Genomic DNA, 24,935 nt, shown 5'->3' with positions numbered 1-24,935 from the left:
AAATGTTAACAACATTTCACAATTATTTCAATAATTGATTATACTGCTTTGAGAAGCAAAGAAGTGTCTAAAGCTTTGATGTTTGTCTGCAGATGTACGTCAAGGTCATTTCTCCCTCCCTTATGTTGATTTCGAAATTATATTGTTTTGACCAAAGATGAGAACTATATCGTGATATAGGTTTTTGCAATTTCATCAAACCTTAGCTATACCTAAATATGATGCTGACCTCATTCTTTATTAATTTATTTGTTTATACTCATATTTGTCCGTATTCCTCATCCAGCCCTGAGTTTATGATGTTCTTTATCATTTATGTTATAGTAATGCTGCAGAGGGTGACATGTAATCATATAAAAACTAAATGCATTTGCCAAGTATACAGTTTAAATAAAATTTAAATATAGAAAACATTGTATCTATAATTAGTTTTGAATAAATAAAAAGTTAGATTTTAGGTTTTGGTGGATGAATGGTCCAGAGGGGAGCTTTCTGTTATATTTTAAGATGTAACGTAGGATAACAAAACATGAATAACGGAGATATCATTAAAGTCTCTAATGCTCAGAGAACAGACTCTGTTGTAAAATATTTGATTATGAAATAAAATATATACTAATAAAAAAAAACTGAAAAGATGTAGTAAAATGTTTCTTCTTTCATCTTGTTCAACATATAGGGACAGTCAATTAGGGCTTTATCTGCTGCTGTCCAGTTCCTGATGGCTCTATTTGTTCTGTCAGCCCCCACCCAACAAAATTATGTAGCACTATGTAAATATCTAAAACTGGATTTTATTTATTTATTTTTTTTGTTAAATTTTGGTGGTTTGTAAATTATTTAGAAAGAAAATGTTTAAAAAGTTAACTTTAAATTTTGAGCTGGCCAGGAGTAGTAAAGGGTCAGAGTTCAGGGTCAGAGGAAATGCAAAGGAAAAAATAGAGCTACAATAAAAACATATTTTCTTTTTTTAATACAGGGCTATTAAATTATATATAGCTTAACCCTCCTAATGTAACAAAACAATTACTTGTGTGAATTCGGGAATCTGCCATTACTGCACACACACACAATGCTCATACAAGCAGTTTTATCTTAAACAGATTAACATTAGCCGCTCTAAACATAATTTCAACGTGCAAATTCAGAACCATGAGACCAGAATAAGTGAAACACATACATGCAGGATTAAAGGAAATCCCACCTTTTGAGAAAGTGCAGTTTTCTTTCTACGTTTGGCTTGTAATGTTGGCAAAGCATGCTCAGATTAATTGCTGCTCTTTTAAAGAGTTAAGCCTCTGTTCAGTGAAATCATTAAGTAACTTGGTTAAACACTTAAACACCGAATGTGTCTTGGCAGCAGTAGCTGTATGCTTCAAAATTTGTGATTGTTAAACTTGAAACCTCATATCAGCTAAGCTAACCTTTGTTTTAGTTTCTATATTGAGGAAAGTTAGGCTAGCTAGGCAAGTTTTTAGTTGAATACAGACAAAATCACTTTGCATCTTGATGACATATTATTGACAGAGATGGCTGCTCATATGTAGTCAGATAAAACTATTACAGAGCAATGATTAGCCTGTGTAGGCTTCTTCAGACTAATCTCCACAATACATTATAGACTCATTATCAGGTTATCCACCACCCTGGTATAAACTCCATGAAAGCTATAAAAGTGTAGGAAACCTCAGTTTATTTAAATCAAGAACAAAACCTTATTTGTTTAGAATGGCCTTTGACTGCTATCTACATGATATTAAGTTCCTAGTCTAACTTTTGTTCCATTTTCTTAATTATTTAAAAAAAAAATTTTAAACATCAGTCATTTTATATTTTTACAAAAATGTATATTCCACCTATTGTATCACTTATATTCTCTTTAATGATTCATGTTTCCTCTATCCCAATTTAATCTACGTGTGTCTCCTAATTAAGGGGCAACATCCTCAATGTAACCTCAAAACCAATAAAGGCTGGAAGCTGTCTAGCAACTGTGACATGAGGCACAGACCTACGCAGTCTAAACATGATCTGTTTTTAATATGAATGTATAAACTTTCATACATTATTTAGATGAAAGGGTAGCGCTGCTACTAATCAATATTTTTGTGATTTTTTTTGTTTTGTTTTATTAATCAAATGATTCTCTAATGGCAAAAGGCTTCTGAAAGAAGGCTTCATACAGAATTTAAACCAGTTCTAGCTAATAGTGGTCTGACGGACTACAATGGTTCATCTTGAATGCAGAACGTTGATACTTTTTTAGTTTTTTTCAATATTGGTATGATTACTCTGAGTGGGTGGCTTTTTCAGCTAATAGCAATAGTCTCTATTCTCCAGATAAATAATGATATCTTAATAAATGAGTTTATTGTTATTCCAATAATTTGTTAATCGTGATTAATCCGATTAATTGTTTTAGCCCTAATGAGGGATGTTTATTTTTGTTAATCAGGGAGGTCAACAAACAGGACATGATTTCACCATTTTGTGTTCTGATAATTTTCCAAGAACTAAAGAAAAAAGCTGTTTCTCTTGAAATATATCAGCCTAGGGGAATTTTTAAATAATTTGTATAGAAGGTGTTTGAGTACAACCAGATTTATAAATATTTTTAACACAATGTATCGAAAATAAAATGAATCATTTCAGATGATTCTCAACAACTTGTTTAGATTATTTAATTATTTTCCGAACTGTAGCAGATGTAGTGTTTCTGCATGCATGTTAAGATGAGCTACAGTAATTATTAATCTCATACCTCCTCCAGAGTTGAATAAAATGATCTCATCCTTAAGCTTAACTTTAATTTCAGCACCAATTCATTAAACAACATAAAAGTTTTTAATGAGCCAAACATGAGCATATCGATATCATGTAAATCGGTTATATGTTCAGCCTCCACCCAGAGGTCTAACCCAGGAGTAGGTTCAAAGCATTACCCAGAAGACCTCCTGGTTGGGTCACAGCCAACAACTCCTTTTATAAATTAAGTATGAACTTATTAATCAGAGTAGATATTTTTACTAATCTAAAAGCTTGTGTCCAAAAATCCTAAAGGTTTATTTTGGGTTCTAGAAAGTGTATTATTTAGTATTTACAGTTTTGCCACTGCTGCCCGAGTTTGACCAACCTGCTCTGACCTGCACTGGATTAAGTTAAATGATGCTATGAAGGGAACTCCTGATGGATCCTTCATATTGGCCCAGTGACACATTCATCGGCTACATTGAAGGTTTTGCGGATAATGCCTTTTGCCCTGCGCTGTGATCATTCCAAAAATGTGACCTTTGGAGGATGCAGCCAATAACTTGGACACACCTTACTTTTCTTATTCCCATGATAAATATTTTTAATTGTTTTGCCACTGAAATGTGCTACATAAATTAAGACTGAAAATATTAATTGGATTAATCATGATTGATATTTAAAATATTGTTAACTAATTTATTAATCTATTCATCAGTAACTGGAGTAAAGAGACCCTAAAACATGCCTTCAGCTGATGGAGAAGTAATTATACCAAAATCATAAAAATTTATATTTTCTTCAATATGCTGTATCCAGAACTCCACTAGTGGAAAGGTTTTCATAATCATAGTGCAGCCCTAATATAAATAGACTTTCCCTGCTTTACCTTACTGTTATAAACCACAACCAAAAGTTAAGATACCGTCTCAAGAGGCAGGATTTCCTGAAAAGTAGCACCTTAGGGCTAAAACAGTTATTTGGATTATTCGTGATTAATCAATTATTGAAATAAAGGTCAACTTATTTAGAAATCATTTTTGTTTTTCTATACAGACTCTAACACATGGCAATAGCTGAAGAACAAACCCACTCAGAGCAGTATTTAGCCAAAATTGTAACGAAGATTAAAACCTTTGTCATTTCAGATGGGGAAATAGCTTTTTATTTTGTCTGTGAATATGTTCTACGCAAAACACCTTAACAGTGTTTGATTCACCTGGCTTAAATTCAGCATTTAGTTTCACTAAGGCATCTTTTTTATCTGATAATTAATTGACTAATTAAAATAATAATTATATATATCTTCCATAATTATATTGAAAAAGCTGCTCTTGACACAATAACATTGTAGCTGTTTATAACAGAGCAAATTTGAAAAACGTTAGTGCTGCATGGAGGATTTTTATAGTATTTTAATATCTGTTTCCATGCTCTGTTCTGTCTTTGTCACTTCTATCCAGCGAGAGCGATGATCACATGGCTAGCTTAGTAGTAAGCTACAGTATGCTTATGATATTTACAATTTAAATGTAAACCATACTTAAATTGGTAAACAATAAATAAATAAAATCAGCTTTTGGATCGAACCAAGCAAGCGAAAATCAACATTTTTGACCCCCTCCTCCTTTAACCTCTCTTAATTTTTTCGTTTGTAGCCGACCACAATCATCGCTTGAATCTTTTCTACCTTGCCAACGATGTGATCCAGAACTGCAAAAGAAAAAACGCCATTGTGTTCCGCTCGGCTTTCTCCGATGTCCTTCCAAATGCTGCCCTCCTCATTAAGTGAGTACTCATATTTTTTCAGCTCTTTGTTGCATCTAAATGTTTGTGTGGTTTTTGCAGGTAAGCTATGAAAAATAAATGTATTTCTGTTTGCTGAGATTTCTGTGTTTTCCTTTGGTAGAGATGGAAAAGTCCGCAAATCGGTTGAAAGGATTTTTACCATCTGGGAGGAGAGGAATGTGTATCCGGAGGAGGTGATTTCCCAGTTCAAAGCCGGCTTGCACAAAAAAGAAAAAGAGCGAGAGAAGCAAAAGGAAAAGGAAAAAGAAAAAGAAGAGCAAAAAGAAAAGGAGACACCACCAGGAAACGGTCAGTATCTCAGCTTTTTCATTTGAATTTTTTAAGTTGACCATATCCAGACTGTTTTAAGTGGTGCTTGAAAGATAATAATTAATCCCCAGTTGACTAAACTATAATCTGGTTTCTTTATCTCCCATTTAATTCTTTTCTGATAATTATATTCCATCATGCCTAATACTTAATTCAATTGAATTTGATTCAGTTTATTTGTTTTGCACCAAGAAATCATCGCAATGAACTTTAAAGAGACAATTCAATTGAGTGATAAAGTCCAATTGGTTCAAATGTTCTATCTATAAAGCCTGCTGGTTGTATCGAGTCATTGACTTTGCAGGATTTGCTATTCCTAGATAAGCATGTGATGATGGTAGATATTGGCTTGTATTGTGTAATTGACTCCTCAGCAGTCCCTCACACCAACCATGCATACAGCGACAGTCGGAAAGAAAACCTGCTCTGTAATAGGAAGAAACTTGTAGCCGAACCAGATCTGTTTAAGCAACCCTCTGCTGATGCTTATTTGGGTTTCAGAAGACATGGAATCACTGATCCATGTTTTTCTGTTTTAGAAAAGGTAACTGTAAGCTAGCTGTCTCTGTCTAGGAAAGAAACAGTCATGTCTCTCTCCAGGATGGTGTCACAGCTAAACAGAACACCAGCCTAGATTAAGCTACTATGAACAGAAACAGCAGAGAGAACATAAAGCTCGGAGATAATACAAGATAGACTGATAAAATGTGGTCACTATATCTTCCAGCAGCCTGTGCCTATAGCAGCATAAATATAGAGATGGCTCAAGATAACCTGATCCCTTCTAACTATAAGCTTTACCAAAAAGTTAGTTTTTAAGCCTAGCCGTAAACGTAGACAGGGTGTGTCTGCCGCATGGACTAAAACTGGTAGTTGGTTCCACATGAGAGGAGCCTGATAACTAAAAGATCTGCCTCCCTTGTTACTGTTAAATATTCTAGGAACCATTAGTAAACCTAGGCACTGTGTATGTTTGTGTATATATATACATATATATGTATATGTATGTGTCTGTGTGTGTGTATGTATATGTATATATATATATATATATATATATATATATATATGTATATATATATATATATATATATATATATATATATATATATATATATATGTATATATATATATGTATATATATATATATGTGTATATATATATATATATATATATATATATATATCTTTGCGTGTGTGTGTGGGTGGATGGCACTTGACAAGTAAATCTGGAGCTAAAGGAAAAGGTGTCATTAAGATGAACAAAATCTACATAAATATTCAAATATGTAGCTTATGTAAGTCTATTTGAAAGCTTTCAAATTAATGCATAATGTTGTTCCTTTAGAATTTTAAGAGAAAGAAATTTGGTGTACATAATGACCAATTATTTATTTCATTATCACTATAAGGGTAAAATTGGGTGTGATCTGGTTTTTACTACCAAGAAAAGCTTAAGGATTTTAAACAAGTGTTGAAATTAATTGTAATTTGAGTTAAAGCAATGTTTCCTTTGCTGAACATGTTAGCTATAACTGTATAGGATGTATATGTATAATATGTGTATGGATGCAGAAAACCGTCCAGTATACTTGACAATGAGAGTATTAAATGACAAGTAAGATCTTTGTGTTTAAATAATGGAACCGTCCATCCAGGCTAGTTTACATCACAGTTTATATAGACTACACTTAATTGATGCTGAAAGTTATGTTTAATACAATAGATTTTTTTCCTTATTGTTTATCTTTTTTTTTTTTTTTTTTTTTATAAAATTGTTGCTTGAATATTGACACATATAAATATTTTTAAAAAGCTCTACCCTCATTGTGGATTAGAAATGTATATATGTATGTAATTTTGTGTCTGATCTTTAGCTACAGCCAGTTTAAAAGCAGTCAGCAATAAAGCTCCAAGCACTAAAGCTGCACTGAAGTCCAAGATTGTTGCAGAGTTTACAGTAAGCCCCCTTTTATTCCTGTTGGTGGAAGTACCACTAATGACATTTAACTGATACAAAATGGACTAGGGTATGTGTTTCATCTTTATTCTGTTGCACTTGCTATTTCCTAGCCTCACTCCCTTATTGAGCAGCTGTCCAGATACAGGCAAGCTGCTGCTGAGGAGCAGATCAGAGAGAAACAGCTGGAAACTCTCAGGGTGGACGTCTGCAGCACAGAGGCCTTCAAAAGACTTAAAGGTCGGTTGATTTATAGATTATTTCCTTTTCATCAAAATTCTATTTTTTCTTTTTTTAGTTTCATCTAGAAACTTTATCATAATTTATTTTAGATTTCAATACTATTTCCAATAGTGGTAAGTGGAAGAGATTTAAGTATTGATCTTATTATATGCATCAACTAAACATTTGGGAGATTCTTTGATAAATAAACAATACATCCTTTGGTTAAAGGTTTTCACTCTGGTCTTACTTCTGTTTATTTATCTTTATTTTTAATGGAAAAACAAAATTTGAAAGAGGGGAAAAAAACCCTGTATAAACTAAATTTGACTGGATCGTAAACACAGTGTAAATTCTTTACAAGATGATTGGTAGGCTTAACAGAAACTTGTAACTTTGTGGTTGTGTTAGTCACAACTTTTCCACTATGCTTAATTTTAGGCCAAAGTATCAAATCTATTTGCTGCTTTGCGGCTGTAGCAACTCACTTTTTGTACGCTTTTCTTTATTTCCTAGTTGTGTTGCTTCTTCATGCATGAAATGATTAATATATAGGTGCAAAAAAATCATAAACTGCCAGTTAAAGGATGGTGAGAGACTGCAAGATAGAAAGATTTTGGCATGTACTGTGATCTAAAAATGGCTTCATCCAATAATTAAAGTGCTCTATGACTAAGTAAGTAATCAAGTTTATTTATATAGCAACTTTCACAGAAGATGGTCACAAATGGCTTTACAGTTAAGTAAAGTACATGAAAATACAGATACTTACATTCACCATCCCAGTGGGAAAAAGATCAAATTAATTTTAAAAAATATCTTAGAGGTTAAATTAAGTAAAAATTAAGTGGACACTGTAATAACAAATGCCTGTCTTGGAAGCTTTAGCAGGTTTCTTAAGGAAAGTTTAAATCTTATTTTCTCATTAGAATAATCTTGAAATTACGAGAAATGTTATTTGGACTATTTTAGAGAACTTTAAATTGTATTTTTAAATTGAGCTGATAGAAGTTAGAGGCAACCAAAGCCATATAACATCTCTGTAGCTTGCTCAAAAAATCCAAAGCCACTTTATAATTGTACTGTTTGTGAAACTGTTTTTCATGTACGTTAGAGGATAATCATTTGTTTTTGAATATCCAGAATGTTGCAAAAATGAACAAGCTAGAAATTAAAGTTAGGAAGTTGTGTTTTGTAATTATAAATGTGTAGGAACCCTGACAGTAATGCATGAATCACAGATTACCTGATTTTAGTTAAGAGATTATTCAGTAGAGCATTTGGTCACCAAAAGTAATTGCTAGCCATGTAGAGTTAGAACATTTCCTACTACATAATAGCTGTTTTTTCTGTATATGAAGAAAAATGTTCTGTTTACAGTGAAAGTTTCCCCATAGCAATTTAGCCTAACCAGATAAGAAAATCTTTGAGGGTTTTTAAAATGTTATTGCCTCATCAAAAAATAATAATCAATATAGCATTATTTTATTTTTCTAGGTTTGTTTGATACTGTGTGGCAATTTTCAATCTCTCTTTTTTTTTTTTTTTTTTACTTTAACTAGACAAAGCAGGAGGAAATAAATTTGCCAAAGACTTTGAAGATGGATGTCTGAAACTGCAGGACTTTGTCAGCTTCCTGGAAAAAGAGCTAAAAACGGGACCTCCTCTGCTGGAAGCTCTCGGAAATGCAGATATCTTCTATGAAATGCAGTACAAGGAGGTTAAGATTGTCGCTAATGTAAGTTTTTTTTTTTTTTTTTTTTACTTATCATTGAACAGTTTGAAAACTAGAAATGAGGCAAATGCAAGCAAAATGTCTCCTGAAGAAATCCAAGCAGCTGAAAAGAAATCAAATAAGAAAGGAAAAAAAAACACAAAACAGATGACCCAGGTTTTGGAGAATAAAAATACACAGTGGCTCAGATCATACATGGTGCTATTATTTCTGAAGTCGAATCGAGTATGCATCAAAGCAGACTTGTCTGTTCTTGAGATTGAAAGCTGTCCCATCATGCACTGCGACAGCAGCAGCTTTCAATGCAGCGCTCCATTGAAAGTTAAAAGTTCTCTTTTGTGTTGCTGTTGTTCAATACAAGTACGTTTTAAGATCATTTGAGGCGAGAATATAAAACTTTAAAGCGTCACTATATGGTCCATTTACCGATTTAATGCATAATTAAAAAAAGATTTCCAAAGCTGAGAGGACCGCGGCAACCAGCGGAGCTTCAAAGCTAACAGCAGCCGGGGCTAACCGCAGCCCGTCTATAGCAGCTCTCTCTCGGCATAGCCGTGTGTGAAGGACCGCTGGCTCTGATAGCGATTTTTTATTTTTAATTTTTTGGCAAAACGTTCATTTGATTAATGTTTATCTGACTGTGTTTATTATTATTTCCTCACTAAATGTAAAAAGTAATAATTTATTATTATCCAGAGACTATTAATAACAGGAGGTGAAATGCAGCTCTAGACGGGCTGAGCGTGTGGTAACGTCACGAGTACGCTTCTGTTCCAATTGACCCATTTCTATGCTGCGTTCTCACCAAGTCCAGACTTTTCTGTGTTCTTGCCAAGACCAGACTTGATGAGAACTCGAGTACGTACTCGCGTTCTTGTGAATTGAGAAACTGCCTCAGCCTGTCCCTGCTCGTTCTCCCTGGTGGGCGTCTCCAAAGTACTGCTGTCCCACTCCTGTCTAGCGGTAGCCTCTCCCCCACCCTCCGTGTTCTGTGTTCTCATTAGACTTATTAGATATTTTATTGTTCCTTGGACCATCCAGCAGTTAGCCTAGCTAGCCTTGATCAGTTGTAGCCTCTCCCCGCCCTGGCGCTGTTTCCCCGGCGCACTAATCAGAGCTTCCGCTCAAGCTGCCTTATCTCCCCGCCCCGGTGCACTCTCTGCCCAGTGGGCTCTGTGATCTACCGCTGTGGTTCCTTAGTTCCAGAGGGGAGCGTAGCTGGCTGCCAGTGTAGGTACCAGATCTGCTCGGGCCATCAGATCTGCTCAGGTCCCTGCCCCTTTTTATAATGTCAACACATGGCAACTCCACTCAAACTGTATTGCACCCGTTTCTTAAAGATCAAATCTCTTTTGAATTCTCAACATATTATTACCTTTATTTGCTATTGTTTTACATTTCATTGGCGATCTAAAGAAGAAAACAATCATTGTCAGTCTTGAAGGAAAGTACTGCGTTCTAAGACTGAGCTCTGTCATTTAACAAGGTGACAAAAAAGGCTAAGCTAATTTTTACTCTTTTTATTAAGATCTGAGGGCAGGGAAGGACAAATGGGACATCTTAGAAAATGGCTTTTGGTAAAGGTTTTAGACAAATATAACAATTATTCTACTTGTAGAAAATGGACGGTTGTTGTTGACACAAATTTAGAAGTAGCGTAGGTTACAATTGCTAAGGATAAGCTTAAAGAGGCTAACCTGTTAGCTACTGAACACAGCTAGCCACAGCACTACCCAGCTATTCCCCTTTATATCATGGTCTTGCAGTTAGTTTGTTCACCATAAACAGGACTTTTTTGTTTTGTTATCGATCAGTTAAAACTTCATTGGTCATTAGACACGTTAAAGGAATAGTACACCCAAAACATGATTAGCCTTCATTTTCTACTCACCCCCATGCTGAACAACACCCTGGAGTACTTTTTTGATATCTCAAATGCATCTGGAGATCTGGGAGGCTTCTTGCTGTCTGCTGACATTCAAATAATGGAGGTCTGTGGTGACCGAGACAGAAAGGTCCATAAAAGTCCACAAAAAACGTGTCAATATTCCTCCATACTGGTCGTCCAATGTATTCCAAGTGTCCTGAGTGGGTAGCATCCAGAATTTACTCGAAACGAAGTCATTTAGAATGTTTTTAGAGCATAAACAGTAGTGTATAGGACTTCCTGAAAGCGTGCACATGCGCGCTCACGACGCTACGGAAGCCGGCAGACCAAACCAGCGCATTCAGCTCGGCAAAGAACTCATGCTCTTCCTCAACACTGAAGTCCTCAGACATTTTTCTTTCGTTGTTTCTTTCTTTGCACAGGTAAACAGCACATTTCTTCTTCTACGCTTGCATTATCGGCAGAGCAGACGCTGAATGCGCACTTTCATCTGGTTTGGTCTGCTGGCTTCCGTAGCGTCGTGAACGCGCAGGTGCGCGCTTTCAGGAAATCCTATACACTACTGTTTATGCTCTAAAAACATTCTAAATGACTTCGTTTCGAGTAAATTCTGGATGCTACCCACTCAGGACACTTGGAATACATTGGACGAGCAGTATGGAGGAATATTGACACGTTTTTTGTGGACTTTTATGGACCTTTCTGTCTCGGTCACCACAGACCTCCATTATTTGAATGTCAGCAGACAGCAAGAAGCCTCCCAGATCTCCAGATGCATTTGAGATATCAAAAAAGTACTCCAGAGTGTTGTTCAGCATGGGGGTGAGTAGAAAATGAAGGCTAATCATGTTTTGGGTGTACTATTCCTTTAACACTAAAGATGCTCTCAACTCTGCACACTGACGCTGCGTGATGTTGTTATGGTTGTCTGGGCAATCGCAATTTTTTACATCATGTGGCAATGTTCAGCCAATCATGTAGCGTAACATCACTGGCATGCGCAGGACCCGAGCAGATCTGGTACCTACATCGGTTATGGACCTGTCTTAGCCGCTGTTCTCACAATGATTCGCTGCTGCTTCTGCCTGAGCTTTGACAGCCGTCTCCCCTTCCCTTTGTTGTCTGGGTGATTTGTTCTTTTTATTTCTAAAATGATCTAAAATACGTTTTAACTGTAAAAATATATACTTGAAAGCTATAAACTTTGTCATTCTGATAGAAGACTAACATTCCAATTGGAGAAAGGAGATTAATGGTATTCTTCAAGTTTTATTTAATAACCATTAGTGTTAGATGTGTTTATGAATTATAGGACAGCTGATTTAACAGAAGTTAACATGCCTTTTGTTTTTACATCGACTCTTTGGATTCCACCTTCTCTCCAGGCGTACAATGCCTTTGCTAACCGAGTAAATGGCCTCAAAAAGAAACTGGATTCTCTTAAGGCGACACTATCTGGGCCAGAGGACTCTCCCATCCCCTCTCCCTCAGAAGACGCTCCCTCACCCACTGGGTCCGACTCACCCTTTCTGGAAATGGAAACCACCAGGGCCAAGGTGGATCCAGAGCTGGATGGCAAGGCTATGGATGAAGCAGACCTTCAAAACGACAACAGAGACATGGAAGACATGGATATGTCTGATGAGGAGGTGTGCACTGCTGCCTCACAGGGTAAGTTCTCCTCTACACACAATGTTTTGTTTTGATTTTTTCCCTGATGCAACCAAAAAGATGTGTAGATTCCAAGGAGGTTTTTTATTTATTTACATTTTTTTTTAAATATAATTAAGTTAACAATTAGGAAATGGAAGTAGTGGTTATAAACTAGCTTAGCTTACAGGATGCAATAACAAATACTGTTTACCTATTTTGTATTCTCATAGATGACAAGGACGATGAGCCACCTGTGTCTATTTCCAAGACAAAGTCCGATGCAGCATCAAAACCTCAAAACGCGCTTACAAAACCATCCAAGCCCAGCCCTTCTGCTGTCACCACGGCAACCACAGTGACTCCTGCCCCGGCAAAAGCAACAGCTGCCCCCACCACCCCTCTGGGAGTGAATCTGGCCAAAGTGGACCTGGGGAAGATCAGCTCCATCCTCAGCTCGCTTACATCTGCCATGAAGAACACAGGTGGGTTTAGGAGGGGTCATCGTTGGTTTTATGATGAAAAATAATAACTGCACAATGAGATACTTTTCATATATTTTAAGGTTAATTTACTTTCTAGTGGAGAGTTTGATGGCACAAAGAAACTTTATGCTACTGTAAACATTATGGCAAAGACATTGAACCTACTAACATCCAAAAAGTATTCACAGCTCTACTCTACACATTTGTTACAGCCTTATTCCAAACAGTATCAAATAACAGTTTTTTTTAGATGTTTCTTGTTTTTATAAAAATAGAAAACTCTGAAGTTACATTTAGGTAAGTATTCACAGCCTATTTTATGAACCATTAAATTGAGCTGAGGTACAAGCCTACTGTTCCTGCTGATCATCCATGTTTCTACAGCTCATATTGAGACCAATATTCTGTAAATTCACTTGTTTAAAGATGATTGCGAAAGACGCACACCATTTTTTTATGCAAGATGCCACTTAAAATGACGTCAAAGGAATCGTCTTTAGACCTTAGAGACCGGATAGCCTTGATCAACAAATATAGGGAAGGATAGAGAAACATTTCTGCTGCTTTAAGGTCCTGATAAGCACAATCGTCTCCATTATTCACCAACCATCTAAATTAAGCAATAGGGTAAGAAGAGCCTTAGTAAGGAAAGCTTTTGTCGGGATGGCTGGACAAAAGCTGCTCCTTATCAATAAAGTCTAATGGCAACCCATCTGGAGTTGGTCAGAATACTGCGGAAGGACTCAGACCTCGACAAACCAAATTCGATGGTCTATTAAGACAGAGTATAAACTGTGAAGGCTAGGCTTCATGTTTGGAGGAAACCAGGCATGAGACATTACCAGGTATAATGCCATCCCTACAATGAAGCATGGTGGAAGTAGCATCATGCTGTGGGGCTGTTTATAATTTTATGAAGAATGGTGAAATAGTCTCATGGAGTTCCAAGAACAGTGCTGACCTTCTTTATTTTGAGCTTTTTGAAGTCACTTGCTCTGATGCTTGAAATTCTAAATTTTTAGAATCTGGTTTTAGAAATATTGATTTGCAGCATACATTTAAATATCAGCTTTTATGTTGAAATTAATCTCCCGACAAATCAGTCTCTAAAGACACGCAAAGTGAGGCAGGCTGCTCTCAGGTAAGCCAAGTTTAAGATGCATAAATGCTACTTCTCAGTCTTCAGAGAAAAGACTGCAACAACAGTTTAGTGAACTGCTTTAAGGAATAAAACTTTAATTGCCAAGTTTCAGACTTGACACATGAAAATAGAACAGTGTGGTTTAAAACGGGAGATAAGCAACTTTTCTCTGAAGCTTTGTGATTAACACTTAGAAAGAAAAAATAAAACGTGCTCTATTTTTGTGGGTTTTTCGTCTTAAATATATCTTTGAATTGGTATTTCAAAAACAATATTCACTTTTTGATAATGTTGATGTAAATACAGTAGAATAGAAAATCCCTTTTTTGTCCCACAGTGGGGTAATTGTAGTGTTACAGCAGCAAAAGATTATAGCAAAAGTCACAAAAATGTGGACCTTTACAAAGTGCATAGAAATAAAAGAAAAAGTGATAGAGTTAAGACAACTATACTGTGCTGCTGTAAGTATTGGGAACTTTGTCTGCTCTGCTGTTAGAAGCTAGAAATCATATTACCATGATTGTTTGACTCGTTATTTATTAAAATTATACCTAGAATAGATAGATTGTGGTTTACTTATCAATCTAGACTGTTTCTAATTATATCAGTCTAGACTGTCTTTAATTTCAAGATTATTCCCATTTTTTTTCTCTTAAGCACATTTCCAACATTTCTAATGTAAAGATCAACTGATGATTTATTTATTAATAGGCTATAAACATTATTTTCTTAAATGAACATGGCTGGGTGGGATGAAGAATGACCTCTAGTAGCCTTCCATGTAGGGCTGGGCGATTATGACCTTACCGTATTTTCACGACCATAAGGCGCACCGGACTAAAAGGCGCACTCTCAGTTATGTGTCCCATTTCTGTATTTAACACACACATAAGGCGCACCGGACTATAGGGCGCGTTTTTTATATACAGGTACATGTCCTCTACTACCTTTAAATACCTCTACTGCGTATTTAAAAATACAGCGGGGGCAAAACTGAGTATGACTGTGCTTTATTCATCTATTTATTACAAAGTATTAATCAAACCTGGCAGCTGGCCGTGAGACAGAGACATCGCAGATGACACAGCGCTGTGGTCACTCCTAAATTAACTTAAAATCCTGAAACCTGCTGACGGAATATGTTCGCTTTTATTACCGGTATCCTGGTGCCTGCAGCTAAAATTATTTAGATGAAAAACACCTGCCAGCCACCGCGGTGAACCCCAGGCGACCCGGCCTAGAGGCTGCTGATGAAAGGATTTCTCCTGTCTGTGCACCGCTGGTATGTGGGGGTCTGAGCGCCTCCGACAGAAATAGATAATCTGGATGAACTGACTGCAATTATGAAGTTTTCAGGTGGACTTTCTCACTTAAAAACATATTAAAACTACTTTATTCCCACTGATCACAGCAAATATAGCTGCAAGATTTAGATTATTTAGATGAAAAAACACCTGCCAGCCGCCGCGGTGAAGAGGAGGAGACCCGCCCAGAGGCTGTTGTTGAATTAAGTTTTCAGGTAGAAAAATAGAGCGGGAGCAAAACTGAGTATGATTGTGCTTTATTCATGTATTTATTACAAAGTATTAATCAAACCCATCAAAGTCATCATCCTCTGTTTCTGAATAAAACAGCTGCGCTAAATCAGACATGCCAGTTTCCCCTTCTTCGCTGTCAGTCACTTTCCGTGCAGCGCAGCTCCTCAGAAATAATGCCGGCTTTTGCGAAAGCTTGAACAACAGAGCCAGCAGACACGTTAGTCCATCTACAATCCATCCTCAAACGGTGGCGTAACTTGCCCGGCGCTGCCTTCCACTTATCCTGAAACTGTCGTCTCCGTCGGTCATCCATCGCTCCCACGCCGCTCGCAGCCTTACTTCGAACGGCCGGTTCACACCGATGTCGAGCGGTTGAAGCTCCTTTGTCAGACCCCCGGGATAACGGCGAGCACAGCGTTCATTTGATTCACCTTTTTTTCACATCGGCTGTGAGATGGGCACGCAGCGATGGTGATGCGTGGAAAAAACCACCTAGTCTTCTCACATACACCTGCCTCAGCCACGCATCCATCCAGCCTTTTCCATTTGCGTTAATATCATATGTCATCAGAGCGCTGTGTCTGTCTCGCTGTCAGCTCCCAGATCAGCTTCTCTGATTGGTTGATGCGGCGCGTCCAGCAGCAAAAGTTCAATTTTTCCATCTCGAGCAGCAGCAGCGCGTTGGTGGTGCGTCAGATGCTTAAACGCTCCCGACGTGCTGCACCTGCGGCTCAAAACGCGCTGCAGGACCTTTTGCTGCACCTATACGCGCGTCAACCATTGACTTTGCATGTAAACTCGCTGCTTCTGCTGCACCTGCTGGGTCCGGTTCACACCGATGTCGAGCGGTTGAACAGCGAGCACAGCGTTAATTTGTTTCCCCATGTTTTTCACATCAGCTGTGAGATGGGCACGCATGGAGTTACATATTAACAGCATGGTGAGGGGTGGAAAAAAAACACCTGGTCTCCTTACATTCAGCCACTCTTTCATCATCTCCTCATTGAGGTGGTCTCAAAAGTCGCAGTTACAACACACATAAGGCGCACCGCACCATAGGGCGCACCGCACATTTTGAGGGAAAAAAAGACGTTTAAGTGCGCCTTATAGTCGTGAAAATACGGTAAATCAATATCACGATAAATTGGAGACTTTTACCCCGATGTTGATAAATGCACGATAAATGCTCTGGTTCCTCTCTCAGAGATAAAGGCTTGTGTAGGCCTGTCACGATAACAAATTTTGCAAAAAGATTAATTTATCGTGCGATAAACGATAATATTGTTTGAAGACCTTGTTACACTGATTTAATGGAAATGACGTAATAATGCATGCATTTTCCTGCCAAAGATAAACACACTTTATTTTCAACAGAACACTTAACACTGGAACTGGTTAACAAAATAAAACGAGAAATAAAAATTAAATGGACTCTCAGTCTCTGTTAACTTAAAATACAGTTGAATAAAAACTAAACACAAGATAAAACCACAGTGAAAATAAAAACGTATATACAAAATATCACGTTGGTGATATGTATGTTTTCTGCGGAATTCATACTGTCTATCAAATGTCTGGAACATTTTTCGAAATGCCGGCTTTTCAACAATATTAAATGGAAGCATCTCTTTAGCAATTAAATGAACTACGCTGTCTGTGAGCGCGCGCCACTTTGCGCCGTCCTTTTTGTATGCTGCCTGTCGATTAATTGCTTCAGTGATGGTGGACTGTCGCAAACTTGAAGGCACAGACGGGCCACCACTTGTACTTTTTGCTTCCAGCTGGAGAAACTTTGCTGGGCGGTTGTGCTTAAGGTGCATGTGTAGGTTGGTTGTATTGCTGCTCTTATTTGCTACTGTTTTATGACAAATGCGACATACTGGCTCGCATAGGTTCAGCGGTTCACCTTGGTCATTTGGTTTGAATCCGAAATACTCCCACACTGCGGCTGTTTCGCTCGGCTTTCAAACCAGTTCCATTTCGAGCTTTTTACCCCCCAAAATAGATGTGTTTTTTTTTTTTTTTACCTCGCTAACTCCTCACGGGGCTCTAAAGCTGCAGAAATACAAAATGATGCGCGCTGACTACCTGATGCGATAGTCCACTCCTCCTCCCTCCTCAAAAATAAGGAAGTAGATAGCACCGGAGTTAAGCCTTTTCATCCAGCCTCATCAATAGGAGAAAAACACAGGCAGAGACGATATAGCCGATAAATTAAATGAGGTGGATAATTTTTATTTATCGTGCGATTTATTGATTATCGCGACAGGCCTAGGCATGTGCGGGAAATGCAACTGATCTATTTTTAAGTTACTTATTCAATAAATTGGCTCTGATCATGTGTTCTTGCAGCACCTACTCCGGCTCCTCGACCATCTCCTGGAACGCCCACCACCCCTACAGGCCAAGCCACTGTCTCCAAGGCGACCCCTCCGAGTCCTGCTCTGGCTAGCATCCTGTCACGAGTTGACATAACCCCTGAAGGGATACTAAACGCTTTGTCTAAAACTAACACATCAGGTTGGATGCATCTTTTTATTAAATTGTATTATTTATGTATATACAGTTTGTAAAGATATTCACTGTTTTTAATTTTTTATCATTTCACCTAGGTTTATCATCTCTACTTCAAAGTGTGACCCAGACTTCTGCCACTAACTCCAACAGAACCTCCCCAGAATCAACAAGTGTCAAACCCCCAGTAACCCCAACCACCCCAAAGATTAAATCCCCTCTCCGATATAGTCTAAAACAAGAGGAGCCAGTTAAGGCCAGAGACTGGGAGAAGGATAAGCGGCTCTCCCCTCCTCCACCACCTCCTCGTTCTTCAGCTCCCTCTGTCTCTCCTCCCAGCTTAGAGTCCAAGATCAACAGTTTCTTGCAGGGTAATCCAGGTTTCAGCCTGGCCCTGGGTGATGCTAGTCCTGATGGGGTTGATGGCACCCCGGTGAGGGACGAGACGGCTGGGACCCCGACGCAGGATGAGATCATGGACACTCCCAGCGGCATGCCAGACTCTTTGGGTTCATCCGGAAGCCACAACCTCTCACCAACAGCCTACCGCAATGATCCTTGGGATGCTGCAGTCACCTCTTCTGGAAGCAGCAACAATGGAGACTTTCTTGGCTCCTCTTCTAGATTTGGTGCAGGAAAAAGGAGCAGCAGTAAGTTAAATGAAGACGAATTGATAAGGAGGCAGAAGTCCTCTTCCCCTGGCAGTGACTTGAAGGGTAAGAACAGTAGAGCCATGGGAGAGCGGAGAGTCTCTGCCAGCTCTCGGAAGGCGAGCACAGGATCCGATGATGGAAAAAAAGAAAAGGACAATGGTAAAGAGTTATCAGCAGGAGATGCAAAGGAAGGTCAGTACCACCGCATTGAGACATTGGTGTCACCCCACACTGAAGGGGCGCCAATCCAGACTCTGGGCTACTCAAACCGTGCACCTGCTGGAGAACGAATCAAGACAGTTGAGAGCATCCGTGTCATTGGCCGAGGCTCTCGGCGAGGGGGAGGAGCTGGGAATCGGCCAGGTGCTTCGATGTGGTACAAAGAGGAAGAATACTTGGATGGTCAGCCTCCTTCACCACACGTTATACCCCCTCCTATTAACATGGGAGGTAGTGAAGACCTAAACCCCTCAATGCTTCCTCCACCCCCTCCTCCCCCTCCTCCTCCACCACCTCAGACTCCATTCCCAATGCCGTACCACACTGAAAACATGCAGACTCCTCCTCCATCACTCCTCCAGCCTCATCTTCCTCCTTCATCTCCCTCTTTTACTGCTGTTCCCCCGCTTCCTCGACTGCCCCCGCCACCACCACCTCCTCACCCTGCTCTGCCCCACAGCGTGATGGTGGGGGGAATGTTGGTCCCTGTGGATCTTCCATTGTCTGCGCCCCCACCTTCTCCTCACCCTGCTCTGCCCCACAGTGTCATGGTGGGGGGAATGATGGTCCCAGTGGATCTCCCAATGTCTGTTCCACCATCCTTTAGACCTGAGGGTGCAGAGCGTGGCAGGATGGGGCACAGAGGACAGAAGATGACCCCACCACCACTCATGTCATCGCTGCTAGGCGAGCACCCTAAGCTACCCCGTCCCGGCACAGTCAAAGAGCCTTTAATCCCTCGCCATACACCCCCTCTCCACCGCCCAGGTACGCCTGGCATTCCTCCACCTCTACTCGGCAGAGTGAAGGAGCCTTTGATTTTACCTCTCCCCTCACCCACATCCTCCACCCCCTCTCCCTCCACGCCCAATTCCCCCGCAGCAGACCACGCCGCCCCTAAAGCCCCACCCAGTCCGCCAGCTCAGTCCCACAACCCAAACTCCAAACCAGTCCCCCTCCTCAACCTACCCGCTTCCCGACCCCCGATCCTCCCCACTCCCATGCAGCAGAGACCCCCGCTGCGAGGCCGAAGCCTGTCTCAAGACCATCCCAGAGGTGGGTTTCATGGAGGGAAGCGATCCGGCCCCCCGTTCCCCGGCGGTCCCTTCCATGCTCAGAAGAGGCCTTACCTACCCCCACGCTACTGAAGTGGCTGACTATGACAAGCTGAATGAGAAGTGCAAGCCACACATCTAACAGTGCAGTGTGTGTTAGCCCTGCTGGTATGAGCCCAGATATCTTTACTCTGTTACTTAAGTTGAAGGAAACCTACCTTAGGTTGTGTGTAAATAGCTGAAAAAGTCTTGATTCTTCTGCTGTAGTGGCTGCTCATTTTACACTCTACTCACAGGTCATCAGTTGCATAGTGCAGTCTTGTATAACCTGCTAGCTTCCATTATTCCGCTTTAACTTTTAACTACACCGTGAATGAAATAACCGCAAGAATAAAGCACATAGTTCAAGCAGATGTTTAGTTACAGTTTTCTATCTCTGTGATTCTGGGTTATTTCCCCTCAGATGACCAAAGAAAGAATTGATTCTCATGGGAGAGCAAAAGGTCCCCTAAATCAATAGCTTCGTATTTTTAATAAGTATAGGCATTTCCTCTCTTGCTCAGCCTTACACAAGAAGATTACCTCTCCTACAACCCAACCTGGTTTGAAGCTTTGCATAAAGATGAGGATAACACTGGATTACAGTTCTCCCTGAAGAAACTATTTCCGTTAGTTTGAATATAGAAGAAAATAAACTATTTAGTCAATTTAAACTTGAGCAGGTTTGCTGTTTGCCTCTTTGAACTCTTCATGCTCAGCTAAATTGATACCCTTTTGTCTGGCTTTATCTGAAAGGAAAAACTTAAATTAATAAACTGTAATTTCCCTAAATTTTGTCTAAATGTTGGCCTTAGCAAATTAAATCAAACCATTTTCAAGGTAATCTCTTTTTAATGCAAGGGCGTACATCGTCCTCCACATTCGGCAAAGATGAAGTTGTTTCGGAGTCTGCAATTACTCTAATGTTAGGAGTCATATTTTCACTGAAAGTTTGAGAAAATCCTAGTCTTGGCTTGAATTCTTATGTATTTTTATTCAAAAATTTTAGAAAAATAACCAGTGCCACTGTGTTTGGTTTACAATTTTTATTTGAAATATTTTTCACTCAGCCAATCAAAATGAGGAACATAAAATGACATGGTATCTCAGTCCAGGCTCCTAGAAACTCGCTCAAACCTTAAAGCCAGGATGGTGAGGTGGAACCAAGCTAATCTTGTCAGCATGCCCAGTAAAAAAAAAAAAGCAAATAGTCCAAAAACTCTCTGTTTAAACTGCACCAGTTGGGGAATGAGTCTTTTTAGCGACTTTATTTTAAGGCTTTTGTACACATCTTAAGCAGCGATGCCAATAACAGTGGCTAGAGCTAGATGCTGTGAATCTAAAAATCTAAAACCTGCTATTTTCTTCTTTGAAGTAATTTTTTTTTTTCCCCCACAGGTGAATTTAACGCTTGTTCTGATACCTGGAATACCTGCTGTACAAATTCTTCTCTTGCTAAACCTTTTTGCATCCATCTATTGCTCCCTCTGTATATTTCTGACCTTGTAAATATAAAGAGTGACTGAGTTGATATACAGTTTTTTTCTTCAAGCTTTTTTTCTAAAAAGAAAAAAAAAGTCAAATGATCATTATATATATCTCACTTTCAATGAGGTTGAGGTATTTGGAGAAACTTAACACTGAACTTTTTTTCCTGCAGTGATTTGCATAATTTACTTTCTATCCCTTTTAAAACCCTTAAGACAAGTGTTGGGATAATTATGATCTCTTGTCATGGACCTCAAAGTCCACCTATGTCCTTTTTTTAAAAACTTGGTTCATTAATACACTGAGCAGCAGAAAGGGAAAGAAGCATTAGGTTGGCCTACTCTACCACTATTGCTACGGTTCACAGTGTTTTAATTTGAATAAAATCAAGAGTTTAATTTGAGTAATAAGTCATTTATCGCTTGAATTAAATCATGTTATCGGGCTACATTTAGATAGGAGTAATGTTATGGTAGCCCAGTGGCAGATATTCACACATTTCTAAAATGATTCTGTCTTTTAGTGCAGTAGCATAATCCTATACTGTCAATTTACCAATTAGACATTTCATTTTAGTATTCAAATGATTGAAACAGAACTAGTGGCACGCATTCTTAAACCAGTTCTGTTAATACTTTAATCCTCTTTCTTTCTCTAATAGTGTTAACTTTTCACATCTGTGAAGCTTACGATGAAGGAGCTCTCAACCGTTCATCTTTACACCAATTCAAAGTCTGAAAAAAGCAAATGACTTCTGTTAAAGTCTTTGTAGAGTTGAGCAATGTCCATTTGTTTGTTTTGGAAGGATTGAAATTTGCTTTTCTTTTACAGCACTCCTTAATAACCCAGTAGAATATAGATGATCTTTAATGGTGTTTATGGAAAACAGGTTACCCCTAATGTTTTTTATTTTTATTTTATTTCCTTTTAAGACTATTTGGCTCCTGGGTAAGTTAACTATGGGTCAAAGTCCAGTTGCTAAAACATCTGGGTCTCATTTATACCCCAAGGCAACAGGAAGTTATGATTCAAAATGACCTCCGATTAACTTGAGTTGCATTCAGTTATAAGGTCTTATAACTTTATAACTAATTAGGAGCACCAACAGACAAGGCAAAGTGATTATGTTTAGAAGAGGGAAAAAAACTTATTTAAATGGACCTTTATTCAAAATAAGTGTACTTGAAATAAAGGTTTGGTTACTCTTAATGTGTCAGTATAAGGTTATGCTACAGCAGCGACAGCTGAATTTAATGGAAGACTTTTGCTGTATTTTTCATTGCATATACACAGGTTTCACTAATTTGTTTTTCTCCCAGTATTTATGAATATATTTATATATATAAATCTTTTTTTCTTTCTGTTGCTCAATTTTTCTGCTTCCAGCCCCTGTTATTTCTTAAAGCACTCTCTGCACCTCTTGTTCATCAGAATGCAAACAAAGTAGTATTTCTTCCGGTTCTTCAGGAGTTGTTTCAAAGATTTAATCGTCCGTAGCCCCCTTATGAGAGGCCCAGATTTGTGTGCTCTAAGCCCTCTTATCAGATCTTTTTATCTGTCTGCAGATCAAGATTAAATACTGATTGCTCACAATTGCTTCACATTCTGCATGAAATTGATGATAGGCAAGTTTTAAAATGTAATCAAAGTGTTACCACAGTGTTCACAATTTCTGTTTCACTCCACTGCTAGGATTGCTGTACAGTCACTTCTGCAGTTAACCCAGCTAATTTACCTTAGAACGGTTACACTACATTAAAGGTCTGCAGGGTTAGTTTTGAAGTATCTGCAAGCAAACATGTTCAACTTCTTTCTTTAATCTTTGTAAACGTTTGTTTTTTCCTTCTTTTCACATCAAGATTTTTTTTTATTTAAAAAAAGTTTGTTTGATAAATGACTGACGATGTACTGAAGCTGATGGTCTGTATATATATTTGACAAATTTAACTGCTGTTCTCATCAATGATGCTTATATTACTGGTCTTTGAGTGTCCAGTCCTTTCTGTTGTGGTGAACATGCACACATTCTGCAGCAGCTCTGTTGCCCTCAATACAAGATTAACTTAAGCAAAATAGATATTATTATTATTATATTTTTTTACTTTTAACCATATCCTAATTCATTAGTGTCTTTTAAAAAGATCTCTTTTGAGTGGATTTGCAATGGTTTTATAAATGAATTTGAATCCACATTTTAGCCAGAACTATTTGAGCTTCAGCTGCACCAAAGCTTGACCCTTCTTTAACTTGATGTTTTCTGTTGCAATGTTTGGTGACTGTTGGATTTGCACTTACTTAAAAAAAAAAAAAAAATAAGTTTGATATAAAGCGGTAGGGAACTCTTTGTTTGGGTTGTTTTGCAACCAACTTTGGCCATGGCATTGATGTGCGTTTAAATTTTATGTTCTAGCCCTCCTAACTTTTTATGCATTTTTTTTTTCCTTCGAGACTCAAATTTTAGCTTTTTTTTTTTTTTTTATACAGATGCGTTTCATAACGGCTCAGCTGAAGCTCATAAAGATGCTGAACACATAGTACCCGTTTTGAGTTAAACTAGTAAATATCAGTGAGTATATTAATGATTAAGCGTTTTAAGGAACCTAAAAAATAGGATATATTCCAAGTTTTTGATGTCCTCATTTGGTTGCACTTTACACCCTTATAATGCACTAGCACCCCCATGTGGCAGACTGGCGGTACTTCATCTTAAAGCCAAAAACTTAAAACTGTTAAACACACAAAATAATCGGTAGAGCTTCATTGGGATTGCTTTCATAGTAATGGTGAACACAGACTTGTATCATATAAATATTTTTTTTTTCTTAATAATGTACGCCATTTTATTTTTGTGTATTTTAAAAAGACCGCACATGGGTGATTGGCGCTCTCATATTAAGAAAAACGTTTATCAACATTGTAGATGTAGATGAGAAAGGTGGCTTTTTTGGGGGGCGTCGATGTTAGAAAACTCCAGAAGATTTAATTGTTAAATGAAGAGGACGGCACATAAACCCCCCTATCAGCATTGCTATCAGCCTATATGCGGCAGTTTGGCGCATGCGCAAAGACGTGTATCAAGTAACGGAACAAAATTAATTACGAACATGTGATATTTGAGCTTTTAGTTATTGGTGTTCACAGCTATATAGTACTATGCACTTCATCGGTCTGCCTTTGCAGAACATTTCTGTCAGGGAGCGCGCGCTACAGGGAGCGCGCACGTTGATTCCGAACCTGCGTCACAACTCCAGACACGGACGTCACCGCGGTTCTGCTAATTTCGTGTTTCCTATCATGGCCGCTTGCATAGGTTGAAAGAAACGAAACATGTCTATACAGTAACCCTTTGATAGGCGCAAACGGGATGGCGGTGACTCGGCTGTTTAAGCTGGTCATCAGTAGGTCAACACTCCACATACGCAGGAGATACAGCAAGGTGCGGGGAGTTGTTATAGCTACAAGAAGCTAACTCATGCTAGCGTTAGC

The 24,935-nt window shown here is 38.5% G+C and overlaps 1 protein-coding gene across 3 annotated transcripts in view; it reads left to right on the top strand.

The window, feature by feature from the left end:
• tars2 (threonyl-tRNA synthetase 2, mitochondrial) overlaps positions 1-24,935 on the top strand; it is a 49,564-nt gene that overhangs the window by 6,271 nt on the left and 18,358 nt on the right. The window contains exons 2-11 of one of the 3 annotated variants that reach the window (XR_005280753.1): positions 4,407-4,536; positions 4,658-4,845; positions 6,740-6,822; positions 6,936-7,062; positions 8,607-8,782; positions 12,053-12,338; positions 12,551-12,802; positions 17,834-18,001; positions 18,094-20,090; positions 21,360-23,432. Coding sequence is in view for 1 of the 3 variants with exons in the window: in XM_038284466.1 (XP_038140394.1) it covers positions 24,814-24,885 (72 nt within the window). In the remaining 2 variants the exon portion in view is untranslated. Of the gene's footprint in view, positions 1-4,406; positions 4,537-4,657; positions 4,846-6,739; positions 6,823-6,935; positions 7,063-8,606; positions 8,783-12,052; positions 12,339-12,550; positions 12,803-17,833; positions 18,002-18,093; positions 20,091-21,359; positions 23,433-24,689; positions 24,886-24,935 lie in introns of those variants that run through there. The other 2 variants (XR_005280752.1, XM_038284466.1) reach the window with 2 other exon arrangements.

This window comes from Cyprinodon tularosa, unplaced genomic scaffold (assembly GCF_016077235.1).
Source record: "Cyprinodon tularosa strain WSP-4 unplaced genomic scaffold, ASM1607723v1 ctg2, whole genome shotgun sequence".
NCBI classification, from domain to species: Eukaryota; Metazoa; Chordata; class Actinopteri; order Cyprinodontiformes; family Cyprinodontidae; genus Cyprinodon; species Cyprinodon tularosa.
Note: the sequence above shows the minus strand (reverse complement) of the source record. Positions and strands in the feature narration are given on the sequence as shown.